Raw genomic sequence first — 17,489 nt, 5'->3', positions numbered from 1 at the left:
AAAGGAGACAGCAGAACATCAGCCCTCACCACATTCCCCAGCAGCTACTCACAGGGACCACAGTAAACTCCACTTCATCTGCAATGTGGAGCTGGTTCCCATCGAGAATCTCACTGAAGTGGAAGAACATACGAGCATCACGGTCCACACACTTGATGAAGCCAAAACCATCTCTCATGGCAGCAATCACACCCTGAATGAAACCCAAATAACATTTTTTAACTGGTTATGTAGTTGTCAAAAAAAGAAGTTCAGAAACATCAAACTAGTTTCAACACAGAAACAAACAAAAAAAAATTCTAATAAACCTCAAGTTGAATTTGGTCTGCCCACCTATACTCTGAAGCCCAATCCGCCCTCAAAAATAAACTCCAGAAATTAAGAATTTCCAGGTTCTATGCCTTGGCAAATATACATTATAAAGATACAGTGTTATGAAGTGAACTACAAATACTTAAGCTAAATGGCAATATAACATAAGAATTTCAAATATTCACTGATATACTTCATGAATAAATGATAAAAGCAATACTTTACTGCTATCTTACGTGAATTTCGTCACAGGTTGCCTTTAAGATATATAAAAAGTGCACTGGGGGTTGGGGATTTAGCTCAGTCGTAAAGTGCTTGCCTAGCAAGCGCAAGACCCTGGGTTCGGTCCCCAGCTCCGGGGGGGAGGGAAAAAGTGCACTGAATTGTTTCTTCCTTTTATCCTATGAAATGTAGGCTTTGTGAGATCACTTATCCAGAGTATCCAGAACACACAAAGGCTCTCGTGAATCTTTATCCATTTGTCAATTAAATGCACACTGCTTATTTACTGCAGAAATGGACACTAGTAGCTTTGAATATGACCTGAGTATTTTGAAATTTAACTTTTGTCAAACTCCTGATGGTAACTAGGATGTATACTTTTTGCCACAAAGAAAAAAAAGAGACTCTGCATGAGAAACTTAAGAGTTTGGAAAGAGGGTTTTGTTGTTGTTGTTTTTTTTTTTTTTTTGTAGAGGACCCACGTGTGATCCCAGCACTCAATGGCAGCTCACAACTATCTGTAACTCTAGTTCCAGGGAATTTGATATTCAATTTTGGCTTCTGTGGGTACCACCAGATACATACACGAAAGCAAAATTCTCACTCTTTTCTTTGTTCTTCAGTTCTCTCCTTGCTTCCCCTCTATCCCTGGTCCCTTCTCTCCCTATTTCTCCCCACTTCCCTCCACGTGCTCATAGCCAGCCTCCTTTCCTCTCCTCTCCTCTTCTCCTCTCATTAAACCTCTGATACACCTAAAACAAATGAAGGAAGAGGAGGAGGGCCAGGGATGTGGCAGCGCACACTTTTAATCCCAGCACTCAAGAGGGAGAAGCAGGCAAACTTTTCGAGTTCAAGGCCCACCTGGACTGTGTTAAGAGTTCCAGGAGAAACCCTGTCTAAACAAACTTACAATAAAAATGTATTTGTTTTTACTGTCAACACTGAGACATGCTACAGATGGTATAATTCCAAATAACACTCAATACCATACCTGAGAAAAGTCAGTCCCCAAATGTTTATAAGATATTTGGGTAGCAAATGAGACAAACACCATTCAGACATATCCTCATTTTAAAAAAGCAAGCTGTTATCATAAAAGAGGTGAGATCAATTTAGTGCTGTTTAACCTACTGTTTACTAAACAGAGGAAATCTTAAGAAAATATACTTCTTGATGTCTTAATTACACTTCACTAGCAATCACCTTATCTGGATTTCTAAATTAAAATTCATTTATATGTATTTCCAAGATATGTAAGAGATAAAAGAGATGCTAAGCCCAAGCTAATTCAAATATATGGGATTCGTAGCTACTTTAATAAAGTGACTTCCCAAAACAGTCATTAGCTTACAAGAAATTTCCTCTAACAACGTGCAGGAGTTGGCCTCTCCATCTCTGTGTACTGGGCTTGAACACAGGCTTGAGAACAAACACCTTTATCCACTAGTCATCAGCCTAAGAAGTTTCCAGGTAACAGTGTAAATCAGAGTCTATCATTCAATCCTAAGTGTTAGATAAAAATTCAGCAATGCTAAACACTTACCATCTCTCTGGCTTCATTAGTGAACTGAAATGTATTTGATAGAACCTCTATGTTGGTTGCTCGTTCTAATTTGTCACGTCGGTCTGTTGAAATATTAAACCTAACATGGTCACCTTCCAGCAGGGTCACTTTGGATTTTGTGTCTTTGTCTCCAAAGGGAAGTTCTTTAGGAATCACAAAGTCAACTTTGATTCGTCCTGGCAATGGGTCATTCTGATGAGAAGGAAAAACGATTTTAGCTGGAGATTTCTCATCCTTTTAGCTCTAAGTCAAACAAGAAGAACACACAGTAAATAGCTTATTTAAAATATAGTGCCCTGAAGGAAAAAAAGTGCTGACAATATTAGCTCAATATAAAAGCTTCATCATTTAAGGCCCCATGACAACCATAAATCAAGCACTCTTGTTAATACTGCACTGTGATACCAAGAAATGTTAAGGAAAAACATTAGCCCTTTGGATCTCACATTTATTCAGCAATGATGCCTCACCTTACCTCCCCACGAATTAACAAATGGTAAGAAAGGGAAACGGGGAAGTAATACAGTAGGATCTTCCCTAATTTTGGGAAAATTTCTTTTGGTCTTAATTGCCCAGTGAAAACCAAATAAGCAAAACCAAACCCATCAACATACCATTCATCAGTTTCTCTTTTCTTTCTGCAGCACTGGGGACCTTTTGCATGCTAGGCCAGCCCTCTGCCATTGAGCCACACCCTCAGCATCTATTCTGCTTTTCTCTAAATACTTATTGAAAGATACTCCCCACTACACACAATTGTACCAATCAAACAGACTGCAGTTTTATTATATCACACCACAATACTGTACTACTGATTGGTCAAAAGAAGACACTGCTGATAAAGACAACTAACCTGGTTTTTACTGGGTACTTTTGGGATAACTTTGGTTACAGTTCCTTCAAAATGTTCAATGCTGATATCTTCAAAAATGACTGTTCCTTGAGGCAATAGTCTGACATCTGTTGCAACTTCTTTACCCTAAATCAAGAGGTTGGAATGGGCAGGGGTCACATAATTTTAAGTGTTTCTTAAATATATAATCCACTATTGATCTTAAAAGGGCAATGATTAAGTTAGTGAAGGACCTATCTTACATTTCTGTCCTTGATTGTGAATTCCACGTCATCTCCAGGCTGCAGGGTTTCTAGATCACCTTTAAATTCACTATAGTGAAAGAATATCTCTTTTACAACATCACCTCTTTCAATAAAGCCAAACGCCTCCTAAAGCAAAAAGCCCCCAAATACAAGATCATTAATTACCAATAAATAGACAAATGCATGATTACAACTTAAAAAATCAGTAAGCTTTATCTTAAAATTATACTATAGGACAAAGAATACAACTTGGTAAAGTCTACCTTACCAAGACTTAATCTCAAGAACTAGCAATTAAGAGGTTTTATGAAACTTATTTTAAAAGTTAATGTTGGGGTTGGGGATTTAGCTCAGTGGTAGAGCGCTTGCCTAGCAAGTGCAAGGCCCTGGGTTCAGTCCCCAGCTCCGAAAAAAAAGAAAAAAAGGAAAAAAAAAAAAACAAGTTAATGAGTAAATAGTCTTAAAGCAAAAGACAGGAGAACCAACCAAGTGGTTTGGGAGTGGTTTGGGTTTGCAGTATAAAGCTTAAAAGCAGTTAAAATCAAACAGCAAACCTAAGCAGTTCAGGTTGATTAACAATTACCTTCATGGCACAAACTACTCCTTGATAGCGAGCTTGTTTCTTTTTCAACAGCATAATGTTACGAGCACTTACAGCACCAGTGCTAGAGAAGAAAGGAAAAATGAAGGTCATAATAAATCCCTTGCGTTGTTAGAAACTATCAAGTCTAAAAACACAAAAGTAGTTTTCTAGGTCTTAAAAATTCTGCCACTATTAAGAACAAATGTAAAGTTTATAATACCTGACCCTCTATGGCTAAAAACTGTTCAAATCCCTCATCTTTCAAACTTAAAATCCATACAATGATTATCTTATTTTTCCCTTCATAAATTTCTGACTTTTTAAATTAAAAAACAAACAAACAAACAAACAAACAAAAAAAAAAAAACAACCTAAACTTTACTTGCGCACATGCTATGCTATTCTACTTTACAATTCTAACAGAAGATCTAAAATAAGGACCAAAGTAGATTCCTTCGGGAAACTCTGGTTTCACAGCAGGGTGACTATTACATGTTACAAACTAAGGCACTGATGTTAAGAATAAAAGATCTGTGGGCTGGAGAGATGGCTCAGCAGTTAAGAGCACTGACTGCTTTTCCAGCAACCTCAAGGTGGCTCACAACCATCTGAAGAGATCAGATGCCCTCTTCTGGGCTGTCTGAAAACAGCTACAGTGTACTCATGTTAAATCAATCTTAAAAAAAAAAAAAAAAAAAAAAAAAAGAAAGTCTAAAACATCTGTTACTAGGTAGGAAGTGCTAAATTTAGTACCCATCCTCAATTTACTTATTTTATTTTTTGAGGCAGGGTTTCTTTGTGCAACTAAGGCTGACCTGGAACTCACTCTGTAGATCAGGCTGGCCTCAAACTCACGAGATCCATCTGCCTCTGCTGCCTGAGTGCTGGGATTAAATGCGTGCCAGGTGAGACTGCCCTTCTTATTCCTACCCTCCAAGAGATAGGAGACTTTGCCATGTTTTCACCTCATTTGAGAACTGAAAACACTTAAAACACATGTTCCTATAGTGCCTCAATCTTTGAACAAAACAGTATTAATATAAACTCAAGTTTATTTTCAAGCACAGTATAAACTGTGTAAGACACAAAATTATTGCTGGGGGTGAATGTGTTAAGAGTAGCTGTTAAAATTCAGACAAATAAATGAAGCAATGCTCTTATGGGAGCGAAGTGTAAGTGCTGAAGAAACTGCTCAGTAGTCAAGAGTAGTTGCTGCTCTTGAAGAAAACATGGGATTACTACTTAGCACACATGCTGAATGGAGTATACAACCATCTGTAAACTCTAGTTCAAGGGGATATGATGCCCTCTTCTGGATTCCTAAGGTACTATACACACAGGATGCACATGCACACAAATTCACTATGTATGTTATGTGGCCTATGGCTTTAATCCTAGCACTCAGGAAGCAGAGGCAAGAAGATGGAGGCCAGCCTGGTCTACACAGTGACACTGTCTCAAAAAAATTAAGTAAGAACATACTAGGTAAAAAATTACTTAGTACAAATCTTTGGCAAAAGGAAGAAATTATTAAAAGGCGAAATAAGAGTGGCTCCCTTCTAAAACTTACCTTATCTATTCCCTGGCTTTCTGTTTCATATTCAATTAAGACCCTGGGTCTAAAATTAATATATAAACCCATAACCCAATTTCATTTTTCAGTATTCCAACAACTTTGATTCCTATATTGTTCAATTGTTCCTTCTTAGTATATCTTCCTCTCCTTAAGCCAGGCCAGAAAAACACTATCTGGATTCTGACCCTGTCCATGTTGATTCCATGTCTATTTTCTTGGCTGACCCTTTTTTTCTTTTTTTTTCTTTTTTTTGGGATCTGGGGACCGAACCCAGGGCCTTGCGCTTCCTAGGCAAGCGCTCTACCACTGAGATAAATCCCCAACCCCTTGGCTGACCCTTATAAACCCTTTCTTTTCCATTGTACTGCATCACTCCTAGTCTAAAGCTTCCCCACTTACACAAGTCTAACCTTACTCCAAGTCTTACAAGGACTGTGTAATAAAGCTCATCTCATGTTCCTGCAGCCCAGTCAACACAGCTAACTCAAACTTATAGTCAGAGGCCTGATACTTCTCTGACCATACTGTTCTCATTCTTATCTGATTTCACTGCTCTCTCAAAATTAATCTTGTCTGTCTGTCTTGAATATCTTCACTAAATAGGTAGTTCCCTGAAAATGACAATGTTTTATTCACCTTTATATTCTGATACCTGGCTATAGAACATTAAGGTCTCAAGCTGCTGGACAAAATCTTCAAGGGTCAACAAAGTATCTAGCTTTGCCAGTTAGGTGTTTAAATAGTTTCAGATTTCTCCTCCTGCCCCATCTCTTCTCCTTTTTGGTATTTGAAACAAGACCCAGTGTAGCCCAACCTGGTCTATGACTCCTGATCCTGTCTCTATCTCTCAAGTGTTAGGACTATCTGGACAGAACACCACACCTGGCTCTCACTTCAAATTTTTTAATGTAACCAAAAAAGAATCATTTAGGTTAGGAAAACATTGAAGAGAACTTACTGTTTATTGTTATCAATTACAAAGTTAATTTTGTCTCCAGTTTCCAGCTGAACGTTCCCTTCCACATCTTCAGAGGTGTAAGTCAGATAAAATACTTCCTGTGAATTAACCAGCTATTATTATCTCAACAGGATGCACATTCACTGTATATTATAATTTACTCAAATACTTCTTATACTGGCATTTTAAAGCCAAAGTTCTTAGTTATATGCAGTATGACAAGTAAGTTGTCTTATTCATAAACACACTTCCCCCTCCATGGTGCTGATGACTTCTTTGAGTCCACAGCTGAGCAGCAATCCAAGTTCAAAAAGCTTACACACGTGGAAGCATTTGCCCAGAGACTGTAGTTACATTTCAAAAAAGACAATCTTTCCATAAGGCATTCCAAATAAAAAACTGGAGTTAGTGCTTAAAAAGAACCAGAAATAAATCCCCTTCCCCACAACCCACCAAAAAGTGATTTAAAGGAGCATTTTACCTTAATGTTCTAACTAAGGTCACACTTGGGCAAGCTAACACACTTGGAAGTCCTATGGATTTTTTTCTTTAAAAATAATTTTATTATGCTGCACTTGAAGCCTCATAAAACCAAATTTAAAAATGATTTTAGCAACTAGCTTACGTTTTCTACTTTGAATTTTAAAGTACGCTTATAGATCACATGATGGATCAGGCAAAGGTTTAAGAAAAATACACAAGTTTACCCCATTACGTTCGTAGCATACACTCCCTGTTGGACTCTGACCCGGGGCAGCTGGAGATTTACTCTCTAAGTTGTGAGGAACAGCGCACACAACCTACCAGTCAAAAAAAAAAAAATTTCCATTGCTAATCATTTCAGGAGCAGCACTGTGCAATATAAACTGAGTTCTAATATCCTCTATACTATACACAGGGATGCATTTTAATATGATCCACAAGAGGATGTCATGCTGCCAAGTTTCAAACTTACAGTATGCAGATTGACTGTAAGTAACGACTCAGGGTTATGTGTAAAACCCAAATTGAGTCTTGACCATGTTTTTAGTTCAGGTCAAGAAATGCCAGTGCTTCTGATCTAATCTTAAAAGTTACCTTTATATACTAGAGCTCTCTTCGTGCAAACTGAGGAGGCAGGGGACAATCTTTCTTTTCTAATGTGAAAAATATGCAAATATGGGGCCCTAAGGAAATACAAAGTATCAAAGTCACTAACTTGTCCATTCATTCGTTCTTCAGGATGTATTTCTGGTTTTATCTTCACCAATTTAATAGCAATAGGTTTCCCAGTCCTCCGGTCAGATGATACTTCAAATTCCACATCATCTAAAATAAAGAATGTGTTATGTTTGTTGGACTAATGCTTGAAAATGGCGTCTTGAACCTGAACTCTACTTTAAGGTGGGTAATGTTTGAGTTGCCTTAAACCAGTGGTTCTCAAATATGGTTCCTAGGCCAGAAGCATCAACGTTACCTGGGAGCTTAGGAGACCATGCAAATTCTTGAGCCTCACTTCAGACCTAGGTAAAGACAAACTCTGGGGAATCAAGTACAGCAACGTGTATTTTATTGAGCCTTCCAATTGACTGATACACACGAGCATTTCAGACTGAGACTGAGCTGGTCTTAGACTGAAGTAGCTATATATCAAGTCCTAGTTTCATGGCATTTACACACATTACAAATGAGATAATACAAGATTTGGAAACGCCTGACTTTAACTGCTCTACACTTTGGCTTCCTTATCTATAAAAGAAGAGTAATTTCTAACATATAAAACTGCTGAGAGGATTAAACAAAATGATACTGAACAGCATGCACCTCACCTCCAGCATCTGGTACACACCAGACACTCATGTTAACCAGGGTTCTAAGGCTATTCTAAAGAACGTTTTTATGTGTATAAGAGTTTTGCCTGTATGTTTATAGACTACAACATTTGGTACCTGGTGCCCACAAAGGACAGAAGAGGCTATCAGATCCCCTGCTATTGAGTATGAGCTGAGGTGAGGGTGCTAGGAACTGAACCAAGGTCCTATACAAAAGTATCGAGTATTTATATCTGCTGTAGCATCTTTCTAGCCTCTTGGGATATCTTGTTTTAAAGAGAACTCTTTTAACTTCATTCCTTTAAATCTTCTGAATATCAAAAGTAAAAAATACTGAAATATATCTTTTTACCAATTAAGTTTCTTCAGATCTCAAAATGACATTGCCATAGTAAAAATTGTGACACATGTTTCAATATTAAGCAAAACTAAAATGTTCATCTTCTGTGGCTTATAACAGACTGAAAAGTACTATCAGGAACAAGCAGACACACTGTAGAGAGTTCAAAGGTGAGCTGACAGATTACCTCCTACTTTTAAGTCCTGGAGGTTGCCATTATACTGTGAACAGTGGAAGAAAAGCCTAGCTTGCCGTTCTGAACACTGAATAAATCCATAAGAGGTCAGCAGTTTTTCAATAACCCCAGTTTCACGGAGTGCTGCAGAAGTACCATTGGGGTACCCGTTGTGTCCATTGTTGTGGAGAAGGTTTGGATCAAAGCTCATCTGTTTTAAAAAAGAAAAAAAATCCTCAATATATACAACTTTATCTGTAATTTCCACAGCATGCTAATCTGATTATATATATCTTTATAAATATATCTTTGTTATAGAAAGGCAAAGAAAATGAAGTTAAAATAGGTAAAAAGTCTTCAGACTTTTATTACTGAAATACTTATTTTAGAACAAAAGTAGTTAATATAAAAACCAGTAACCTATAATTACCAGATTAAGAAAATATCTTAATACTATTTGGTAAGCCATGCAGATTACATGCGTAGTAGTGATTAACACATGAATGTCTTATCCAATATTTAATTCAAATTTAAAATTATGGCACAACACTTACACAATTCCTTAGGGAAAAAACTGATTCAAAAAAATCTTTAATACAAAACTCCTAGCCAGAAAGAGTTGCCTAACAATGTTTAGTTAATTTCTAAGAACATTCAAGACCTTTTCCTTACTAAGAAAAACACTGACATATCTAATGTTATCTGTTTCTATGATCAATTCTAAGATCTAATAAAGCAAAATTAACACTCTTCAGTGAAAAAGGAGTTACTAAAATAAAATACAATACCATATAAAGCAATCTGTTTAGGTCAAATACTATTTTACCTGTGAATTATTTGATAAGCTTAAAAGAAGCATAAGGGGACGGAGAGATGGCTCAGTGGTTAAGAGCACTGACTGCTCTTCTAGAGGTCCTGAGTTCAATTCCCAGCAACTCCATAGTGGCTCACAACCACCTGTAATGGGATCCAAAGCCCTGGTGTGTTTGAAGACAGCTACAGTGAACTCACATACATAAAATAAATTAATCTTAAGAAAAATAAAAAAAGCATAAAATGGAACAATCATCCAAAAAAAGGCTGAGTAATTCACCAGTGAAGCATTATCTCTCTAAGTCTTTAACTTTAAAAGTTCCCTTCATTGGGGTTGGGGATTTAGCTCAGTGGTAGAGCGCTTGCCTAGCAAGCGCAAGGCCCTCGGTTCGGTCCCCAGCTCCAAAAAAAAAAAAAAAAAAAGTTCCCTTCATTGAAATTATGACATAAACACATTTCCAGTTCCATGAAATGTTGGGCAATTATTAAAAAGATGTATCTTCAATGACCAATATTAATATCCTTTTTATTTTATGTGAATGAGTATTTTTCTTAGATGTATGTCCGCACACCACATATTGCTTACTGTCCATAAAGGCCAGAATCAAGCACTGGATCTGCTGGATCCAGAGTAACAGACAGTTAGGAGCTGCTGGGTACTGGGAATCAAACTTGGGACCTCTGAAAGAGCAGTCAGCACTCTTAACCACTGAGCCACCTCTCCAGCCCAAAGGACCAAAGTTCTTGGAAGATAAATGGTTAAGCAAGGTGGTGTGAACAAGTCTTTAATCCCAGCATTCAGGAGGCAGGGGCAGGTGGATCTCTGAGAGAGGTCCAGGCCACCCTACTCTACAGTATGAATTCCAGTAAGAGACAGGGCTACAAAGAGAAACCCTGTATCAAAGGAAAAAAAAATAGTTAAAATAATACAATAATACATGAAATGTTCAAAATATGCAAATCAATGCACACCTGTTAGTAATTAGGTTCTACTTCCTTTGTATTAGCCACTGTTCTGAAGTGTATTAACCTAATTTTCACAAAAATAACATACCATACCCATTTTACCAAGGAGAAAACAACCACTTGCCAAGATCCACTGGTAGACAATCAAACAAGAAGGTCTACCTCCACACAATGGGCTTTATTTTCTCCAAATAAAGCCACTAGGCAATTAAAGCAGAATTAGATTCAGTGAAGATAAGGTTTCCTCACTTCCAACAAGACCTAAGGCAAGCAATGCTTCTTTACTCTTTAAGACATTCTTAGGGCAGCAGGGTCCTAAAGTTATCTTTCAAAAAGTCAAGGACAAAGAAATGGTTAGGAAGCTATAAACTGAGCCTACAGGCACTTTAACCAGACCATGTGCCCTCACAAGCCATGCTTAACACAATGCAAGACAAACTGGATCACTCCTTTCCTGACTTACAGATCTCTGATATGTGGGGGTCCTCTTTTGTTTTTTTGTCCAGGATGAGGTAGATGATGAAGATAAAGGTAAAGAAAGTGAAGGAGGGGCTGCAGGAGTGGGTTGAGGATCTGATGACAAGGTAAGCATGTTCTCCATGTCAATCAGCTGTGGCAACATAGCATGTTTACAAGTAGATGAGTAAATAAATGTCAAAATGAAAGGTTCTCTCAGATACATTCAACAGTCAACAGCCTGTGTTATAAGGAACTTTCTAAATGTTGTAAGAACACTAGTGGCAGCCAGACAACGCTGGCACATGCTTTTAATCCCAGCTTGCTGGAGGCAGAAATGAAGAGAAGGAAGAAAAGGAAGTGGAGAGACAGGCAGGCAGGTCCCTATGTTAGAGGCCAGCCCTGTCTACAGAGTAAGTTCCAGGACAGCCAGGACTACACAGAGAAACCCTGTTTCAAAAAACAAAACAAAAAAATAACTTTATGGCTAATAAGGAGTCTGTTGATCCAAATTTCTTTTCAATTTCCAAACAGTTTAAACAGAATCTATTCTCAATTATAGTCCAACTGGAAATAGATGCTGCATTTACACTTTTGCCTAAGATAAAAATTAATTTCTGTGAATTTTACTGTATATGAATGAGCTATAAATACAGCTCATATCTCACTAAGCTGATGTATCAGATACACTTCTCATCTAATGTGAATATACTGAAAATTAAACTACAAAACTCACAGTTGACAGTGAAGTCCTATTTTCATTCATTTGTTCTCAGCACCCTACAGTTTAAATACCCAAATGAATGGCCTACACATTCAGTTATGCAGCTCGACTCCACACAGAGGCACTGTCTGCAGAAAGAAATGTGTATGGAAGGCAAGGGAAGCACAAGCAAGCACATGGAAGTCAGCCCGTTTACTCCCAGGACTAACTATTCAACCTTGTTAGGAAAGACATGACTATTTAATAATAAGATTTAATGTGAATGCCAGACTTAAATTAGAAGCAGTAAAGCATACTACATGTATAATGTCCCTGAGATAATCAATTTATAATAGGATAAAGTTTAAAACAACGGAAAAATAAAAGGCCAAGCATGATAGCTCATGTGCATAATCCTAGCATTTGAGAGGCTAAAGCAGGAGTATTACTGAGTTGGAGGCCAGCAAGGACTATAGTAAAATCCTGTTTTATAAAAGAGGTGAAAATAGCACAATAAAAACACTCCTCCCAACACATCAGTTCTCAACCTGTGGGTTGTGACCCCTTGTGGGAGAGGGGCTTCAAAGGGGTCTAAGACCACTCCAAAACAGATATTTACATTATGAACAACAGCAGCAAAATATAGAGAAACAATGAAAATAGTTTTATGAAAAAAAATGTTATGGTTGGAGGTCACCACAACATGAGGTACTGTATTAAATGGTCACAACTTTAGGAAGGAAGGTAGATAATCACTGCCACAAAACAACACAAATACTTCAAACTAAGCATGGTCATACACACTTGTAATTCCAGCACTTAGAAAGAGCTGGGTACCAAAAGAAAAAAAAACCTTAGTAAGGTCTGATTACCAAAAAACTTAGAAACAAAAGAGATTCAATCAAACAAAAACTCCCCCACAAGACTAAGTATACACACTATACTAGTAAAGAGGACATGAACCTATACTAACAGGTAACCTGTTTCTATAACTGTTTATTTTTATTTTCTGCTCATTTGTTAGCACTCTTTCCAAGGCAACCAGTGTAATCAATCTATAAAAGTTTCATAAGCTTCTCACTGACATACAATATAATCAAATTAATTTGAGAACCATTATTATGGCTATTGACTTAGACCAGGAATGAATGTCAAAATCCTATTTCTTTATGCTTAGACATTAGTCTTACTACATAGATTTTATAACAAAAAGGCAGACCCAGAAAGCTGTAACCCCAACCAGGTACCATCACTCATTTCCAAATTTCCATTCCTGATACACGCCATCACTCTGTAGAAAGAGTCCCCCCTTTCTCACCAACCTGCCTGCCTTGAGAGTATTGAGATAAAAGACATGTGCTGTCATGGGCTCACACTCTTAGCCCAGGCTAGCTTATTATTCCGTCAACCAGAATTGACACACGCCATTTATCAGTACCGATCTAGGCTCTGTCTATAGATTAATATCTCAGGTAACTACATTTAGTTTTCCAGAGATTATTTTCTCAAATATAAAATCGGAGTTTATGTGATTCTTAAGTTTAAAAATAAGTTCTAGTCATTTTAATTTTGTGCCATAACACCTGAGAAAACGTCTCAATGTAACCAACGATTCCCTTTGGTAGGTTAATTCCCTCAGTCAGTTCTAAAAATAATAGCTCTGTAGGCCTAAAGGAAACTATCTGGGCATGACTTCCACTATTCCTTTCCGCTTTTGAAGACAAGGTTTTACGTAGCTTTATTTCAACTCCAGGCAGATTTTGAAATAAGCGGAGGAGGATAATTTTGAACTCCTGAACCTTTCTGCCTCAACCTCCTAGGTGATAGGAGTATAGATGTGCACCTCCACATTGGCTCTCCTCTCATCTTCCTAAATTCAGTATTGGCTCAAACTATTGTTTTCAGTGTAGATTTGCATAACTATTACTAAAGTGCATCTCACCATTTTTATAGTACTTTGATTAAAGCAGAACAGTAATTGTTTCCCTATTAGGTACACTAAAGTTTTAGTAACTATGTAATTTATACACATGTCCTTTATTCCATTTATTAAAGCATATTAAGGAGATATTCCAACCTCACTACCCATCCCTACAACAAAATAACAAAAACCCTATAAAGACTGCATGTCTGTAATCCAAGGTCTTGGGAGGTAAGCTCAAGAACATCCTTCAGTAGCTGGAGAACAGCCTGCGCTAAGATCTTGTCTTAAAAAGAAGTTGCAACAACAACAACAACAAATCCAACCAACAGAACACTACAACCTATTGTTTAAGTCATTAAAAAGTCCCCATTTTTGTGTGCGCGCGCGCGCGCGTGTGTGTGTGTGTGTGTGTGTGTGTGTGCATGCCAGCTAATCCATGAGCACCTAATAGGTATTAGGAACCAAAGGGTCCTCTGGAAGCAGCTGCAGAACAACCTTAACCTCTAAGCCATCACTTCATCCCCTTAAATGCCCATTGTTGATTAACTTGTTTGAATTTGCAGAGATCAAGCTTAAATTGTTAAAAAGTTTATGGTCTTTTATTGTTCTAAATTCATACCCATATTAGGATGTTGGGATAGTTCAAGGTGTCCTTCACATAAAAAAACTGAGATTAAGTATCTAGCTAGCATAACTGCTTATTATTAGAGCTTTAAGAAAAACAGGGCACAACAGAATCTGGAACATACACCTGGAGACCTTCCTAAAAACAAGTCTGTTAAATTCACTGGTTTCTGGGTTTTTTGTGGAGAATAAGCTACACTGCTGGGCTGACTTTGGGAACAGTGCCTTTAATTTCAGAACATGAGTCTCCATTTATTTTACTGTCATGTACCTTTGTACTTAGCAAGATATGCTATCATCCATTAAAAGCTCCAGTTTTCTCTCAATATTACTGCTATAAATTCGAAAATAAAAATTACCTTCAGAAAAACAAACACCCCCACCAAGGATTTCCTATACTTTTCTTTTGTCATCTTTAGACTGTTTTAAAACAACTCAAGGGTTGGGGATTTAGCTCAGCGGAAGAGCGCTTGCCTAGCGAGCGCAAGGCCCTGGGTTCATCCCGGCTCCGGGGGCGGGGGGGGGGGGGGGGAACAACTCAAACTTATTCATGTGTACTTTCACATACCCCCAAATCTCTTCCCTAGCCTTTTGCTTCTCCTTGTCCCTCTATATTTACTCATTCTCATCTATGTACTATTTTTATAAATTTTACATATAATCCCCTTTAAAACTAGGGTTTCCAAACTATAACCACATGTACAAATGGAACTGAATAGTGAAACCTATTGCTTCTTTGTATGCTAACCTAAAAATTAACAACACACACTGATACCCAGGAATTCTATTACATTACCAAATGCTTCCTTAATAGGAAACTTCTTTCATTTAAGCATTTTACAACTTTACAATCAGAACATTAGAACACTGGCCTTATAGCAAAGATCTTCTACTTTAATAGTATGGTTTGCAACTGTATGCATATAAATCAGTGAGACGCACACAGGTAGCAAATGAAATTTCTACTCGATATTCATAATTCTTATCAATGAAATAAAATGGGAATATGGAAAACTTAAGTCTTTCACACAACCATCTAGCATTTAGATACATTCTTGCTATTATCCATACTGTTTTCAAGTCATGGGCTCAGGTCTTGCCTCCTAGTCCACCAAGAAATTGGAACTAAAAGCACACAGATCTCCCCAGTCTCTTCCTTTAGCTTATAAGCAGCTTTAGTCTGTGGTAGGTATCTCCATCTAGCCCAAAAGGAACAAGTCTAAACTCACTCTTTAAAATCAGACGAGGAAAAAAAAGACAAAAGAGATACTAGAACAATTATCTTAAAATTGGTTCTGGAGATAAACTTATCACTAAGAATAGTTATCATTAAGAAACAATGCAGGGGGGGTTGGGGATTTAGCTCAGTGGTAGAGCACTTGCCTAGCAAGCGCAAGGCCCTGGGTTCAGTCCCCAGCTCCGGAAAAAAAAAAAAAAAAAAGAAACAATACAGGGGCTGAAGAGATGATGGCTCAGTGGTTAAGAGCACTAACTACTCTTCCAGAAGTCCTGAGTTCAATCCCCAGCATCCGCATGGTGGGTGACAACCACCTGTAATGATCTCATCTAGTGTGTCTGAAAACAACTACAGTGTACTCACATACAGAAAATAAATCAATCTTAAAAAAAAAAAAAAAAAAAACGGGAGCCGGGGTTGGGGATTTAGCTCAGTGGTAGAGCGCTTGCCTAGCAAGCGCAAGGCCCTGGGTTCGGTCCCCAGCTCTGAAAAAAAGAAAAGAGAAGAAAAGAAAAGAAAAGAAAGGAAAAGAAAAGAGAAAACAAAAACAAACAAACAAAAAAAAAAAAAAACGGGAGCCAAGCAGTGGTGTGGCATATATCTTTCATCCCAGCACTTGGTAGGCAAAGGCAGGTGATCTGAGTTGGAGGTTAGCCTGGTCTAGAGACAAAGTTTCAGGACAGTCAAAGCTAAATAGAGAAACCCTTGTCTCCAAAAAAAACAAAACAAAACAAAACAAAAAAACAAAACAAAAAACCCAAAAAACAAAGACAAAAAAAAACAAAAAAACAAAAAACACAAAAACCAACAACAACAAAAAACCCACAACCCCAAAACAAAACAAAAAACCCAAAACAAAACCACACCCCACACCCCACACACACAAAATATATGGATGGCTAAGAGCATTTGCTGGTCTTGCTAAGGACCCAGGTTCAGGTTCAGTTTCAAGTTCCAGGGGATCCAATGCCTCTTCTGGCCTCTCAAGAATCCTGCCAGCCCAAAGTGCACAAATATATACTCAGGCATAGATTCATACACAAAAGATAAATAAAAAGAAAGTTCTCCTCCAAAACAGACCTGAGTACTTCTTGAAATGAATAAGACAAACTGTTTCCATTTCCATTCAATTTCATCTGCAACATTTTTAAAAATGGTTGTCAACCTTTTGAAGTCATCTTCCTTTGTGTTCCTTTCCTATGTGTTAGTGTTGCTCTTCTTTAATGTTCTCTTCATAGTATTTCCTTTATTACCTATAACCCAATGATTCTGATTCCGTTCTCAATTCAAAGACTTTACATTTTAGAAAACCTAGAAACTAAAAAAGAAAAAAAAAAAAAAAACCGCTCTTTATAACTCTAACTCCCTCAGGTAACTAATATACCATACTAGCAGTCTTTGCCTTCTGATTTCAAACAGACAACAGGTCCCCATTTCAACGAGCTCTGACACAAACTTATTTCAGTGAGTGAGGAACATTCTTCCCAGTTTGGACAACTGGATGGACTAAGGCCATTTTCCCTAGGCTTAGATTCACAGTGATCCTGTTTCAAGATCCTTTTACCATCAGAACCCCAATTCTGCCTGCTTCTCCATCTAGAGATACATGAGTCTTTGTCTTAACTGTCTACTCTTTTAGCAAATTTTCTCATCTTCAATGAATCAAGCCATCTTCCCTTTGAAAAAGTCCCTAACAACTTCTAATAGCCATCCAATGGCTCTCATACATACAGAACAGAACTAATATATTGTACTTTTTAGAACTTAGCTCCAAAAAGCTCTGTCCAGTTACCCAAGACACCTCACAAGGACTGTATTTTCTAGCCCGTGTGTAACTGAACTGCTCACTACAGTTCTGTGCTGTTAGGCCTCCTAAAGAATATGAGAACCATTACTTCTATACTCTAGAAGAAGGCCCTTTCTTCCTGACAAAGTATTGCTTTGTCCAGATGCCTCCCATCCCTTATACTCCTAGCACTGAGAACCTTCTCTTTTAGTCTATATTTAACAGTAATATTTTGTAATAAAATACTTTAAATTTACATTTATGAACACTCTGTTCACTACTATACTCTTCTGGCACTACCAATGCCGAACAAACAAACAGCAAACATATAAACCATCTGT

General features: G+C 37.6%; 1 protein-coding gene across 8 annotated transcripts in view; it reads right to left on the bottom strand.

The window, feature by feature from the left end:
• Csde1 (cold shock domain containing E1) overlaps nt 1-17,489 on the bottom strand; it is a 36,756-nt gene that overhangs the window by 10,037 nt on the left and 9,230 nt on the right. For 2 of the 8 annotated variants that reach the window (NM_054006.3, XM_063281178.1), the window contains 9 exons: nt 8,652-8,850; nt 7,512-7,621; nt 7,021-7,113; nt 6,314-6,411; nt 3,780-3,861; nt 3,194-3,322; nt 2,952-3,077; nt 2,078-2,290; nt 53-193 (listed from right to left, as the gene is read on the bottom strand). In NM_054006.3, coding sequence (NP_446458.1) covers nt 53-193; nt 2,078-2,290; nt 2,952-3,077; nt 3,194-3,322; nt 3,780-3,861; nt 6,314-6,411; nt 7,021-7,113; nt 7,512-7,621; nt 8,652-8,850 — 1,191 coding nt within the window. Of the gene's footprint in view, nt 1-52; nt 194-2,077; nt 2,291-2,951; nt 3,078-3,193; nt 3,323-3,779; nt 3,862-6,313; nt 6,412-7,020; nt 7,114-7,511; nt 7,622-8,651; nt 8,851-10,881; nt 11,029-16,442; nt 16,581-17,489 lie in introns of those variants that run through there. The other 6 variants (NM_001415020.1, XM_063281179.1, XM_063281176.1 and 3 more) reach the window with 5 other exon arrangements.

This window comes from Rattus norvegicus, chromosome 2 (assembly GCF_036323735.1).
Source record: "Rattus norvegicus strain BN/NHsdMcwi chromosome 2, GRCr8, whole genome shotgun sequence".
NCBI classification, from domain to species: domain Eukaryota; kingdom Metazoa; phylum Chordata; class Mammalia; order Rodentia; family Muridae; genus Rattus; species Rattus norvegicus.
The sequence above is the reverse complement of the archived record's forward strand: the minus strand, read 5'-3'. Positions and strand labels throughout refer to the sequence as shown.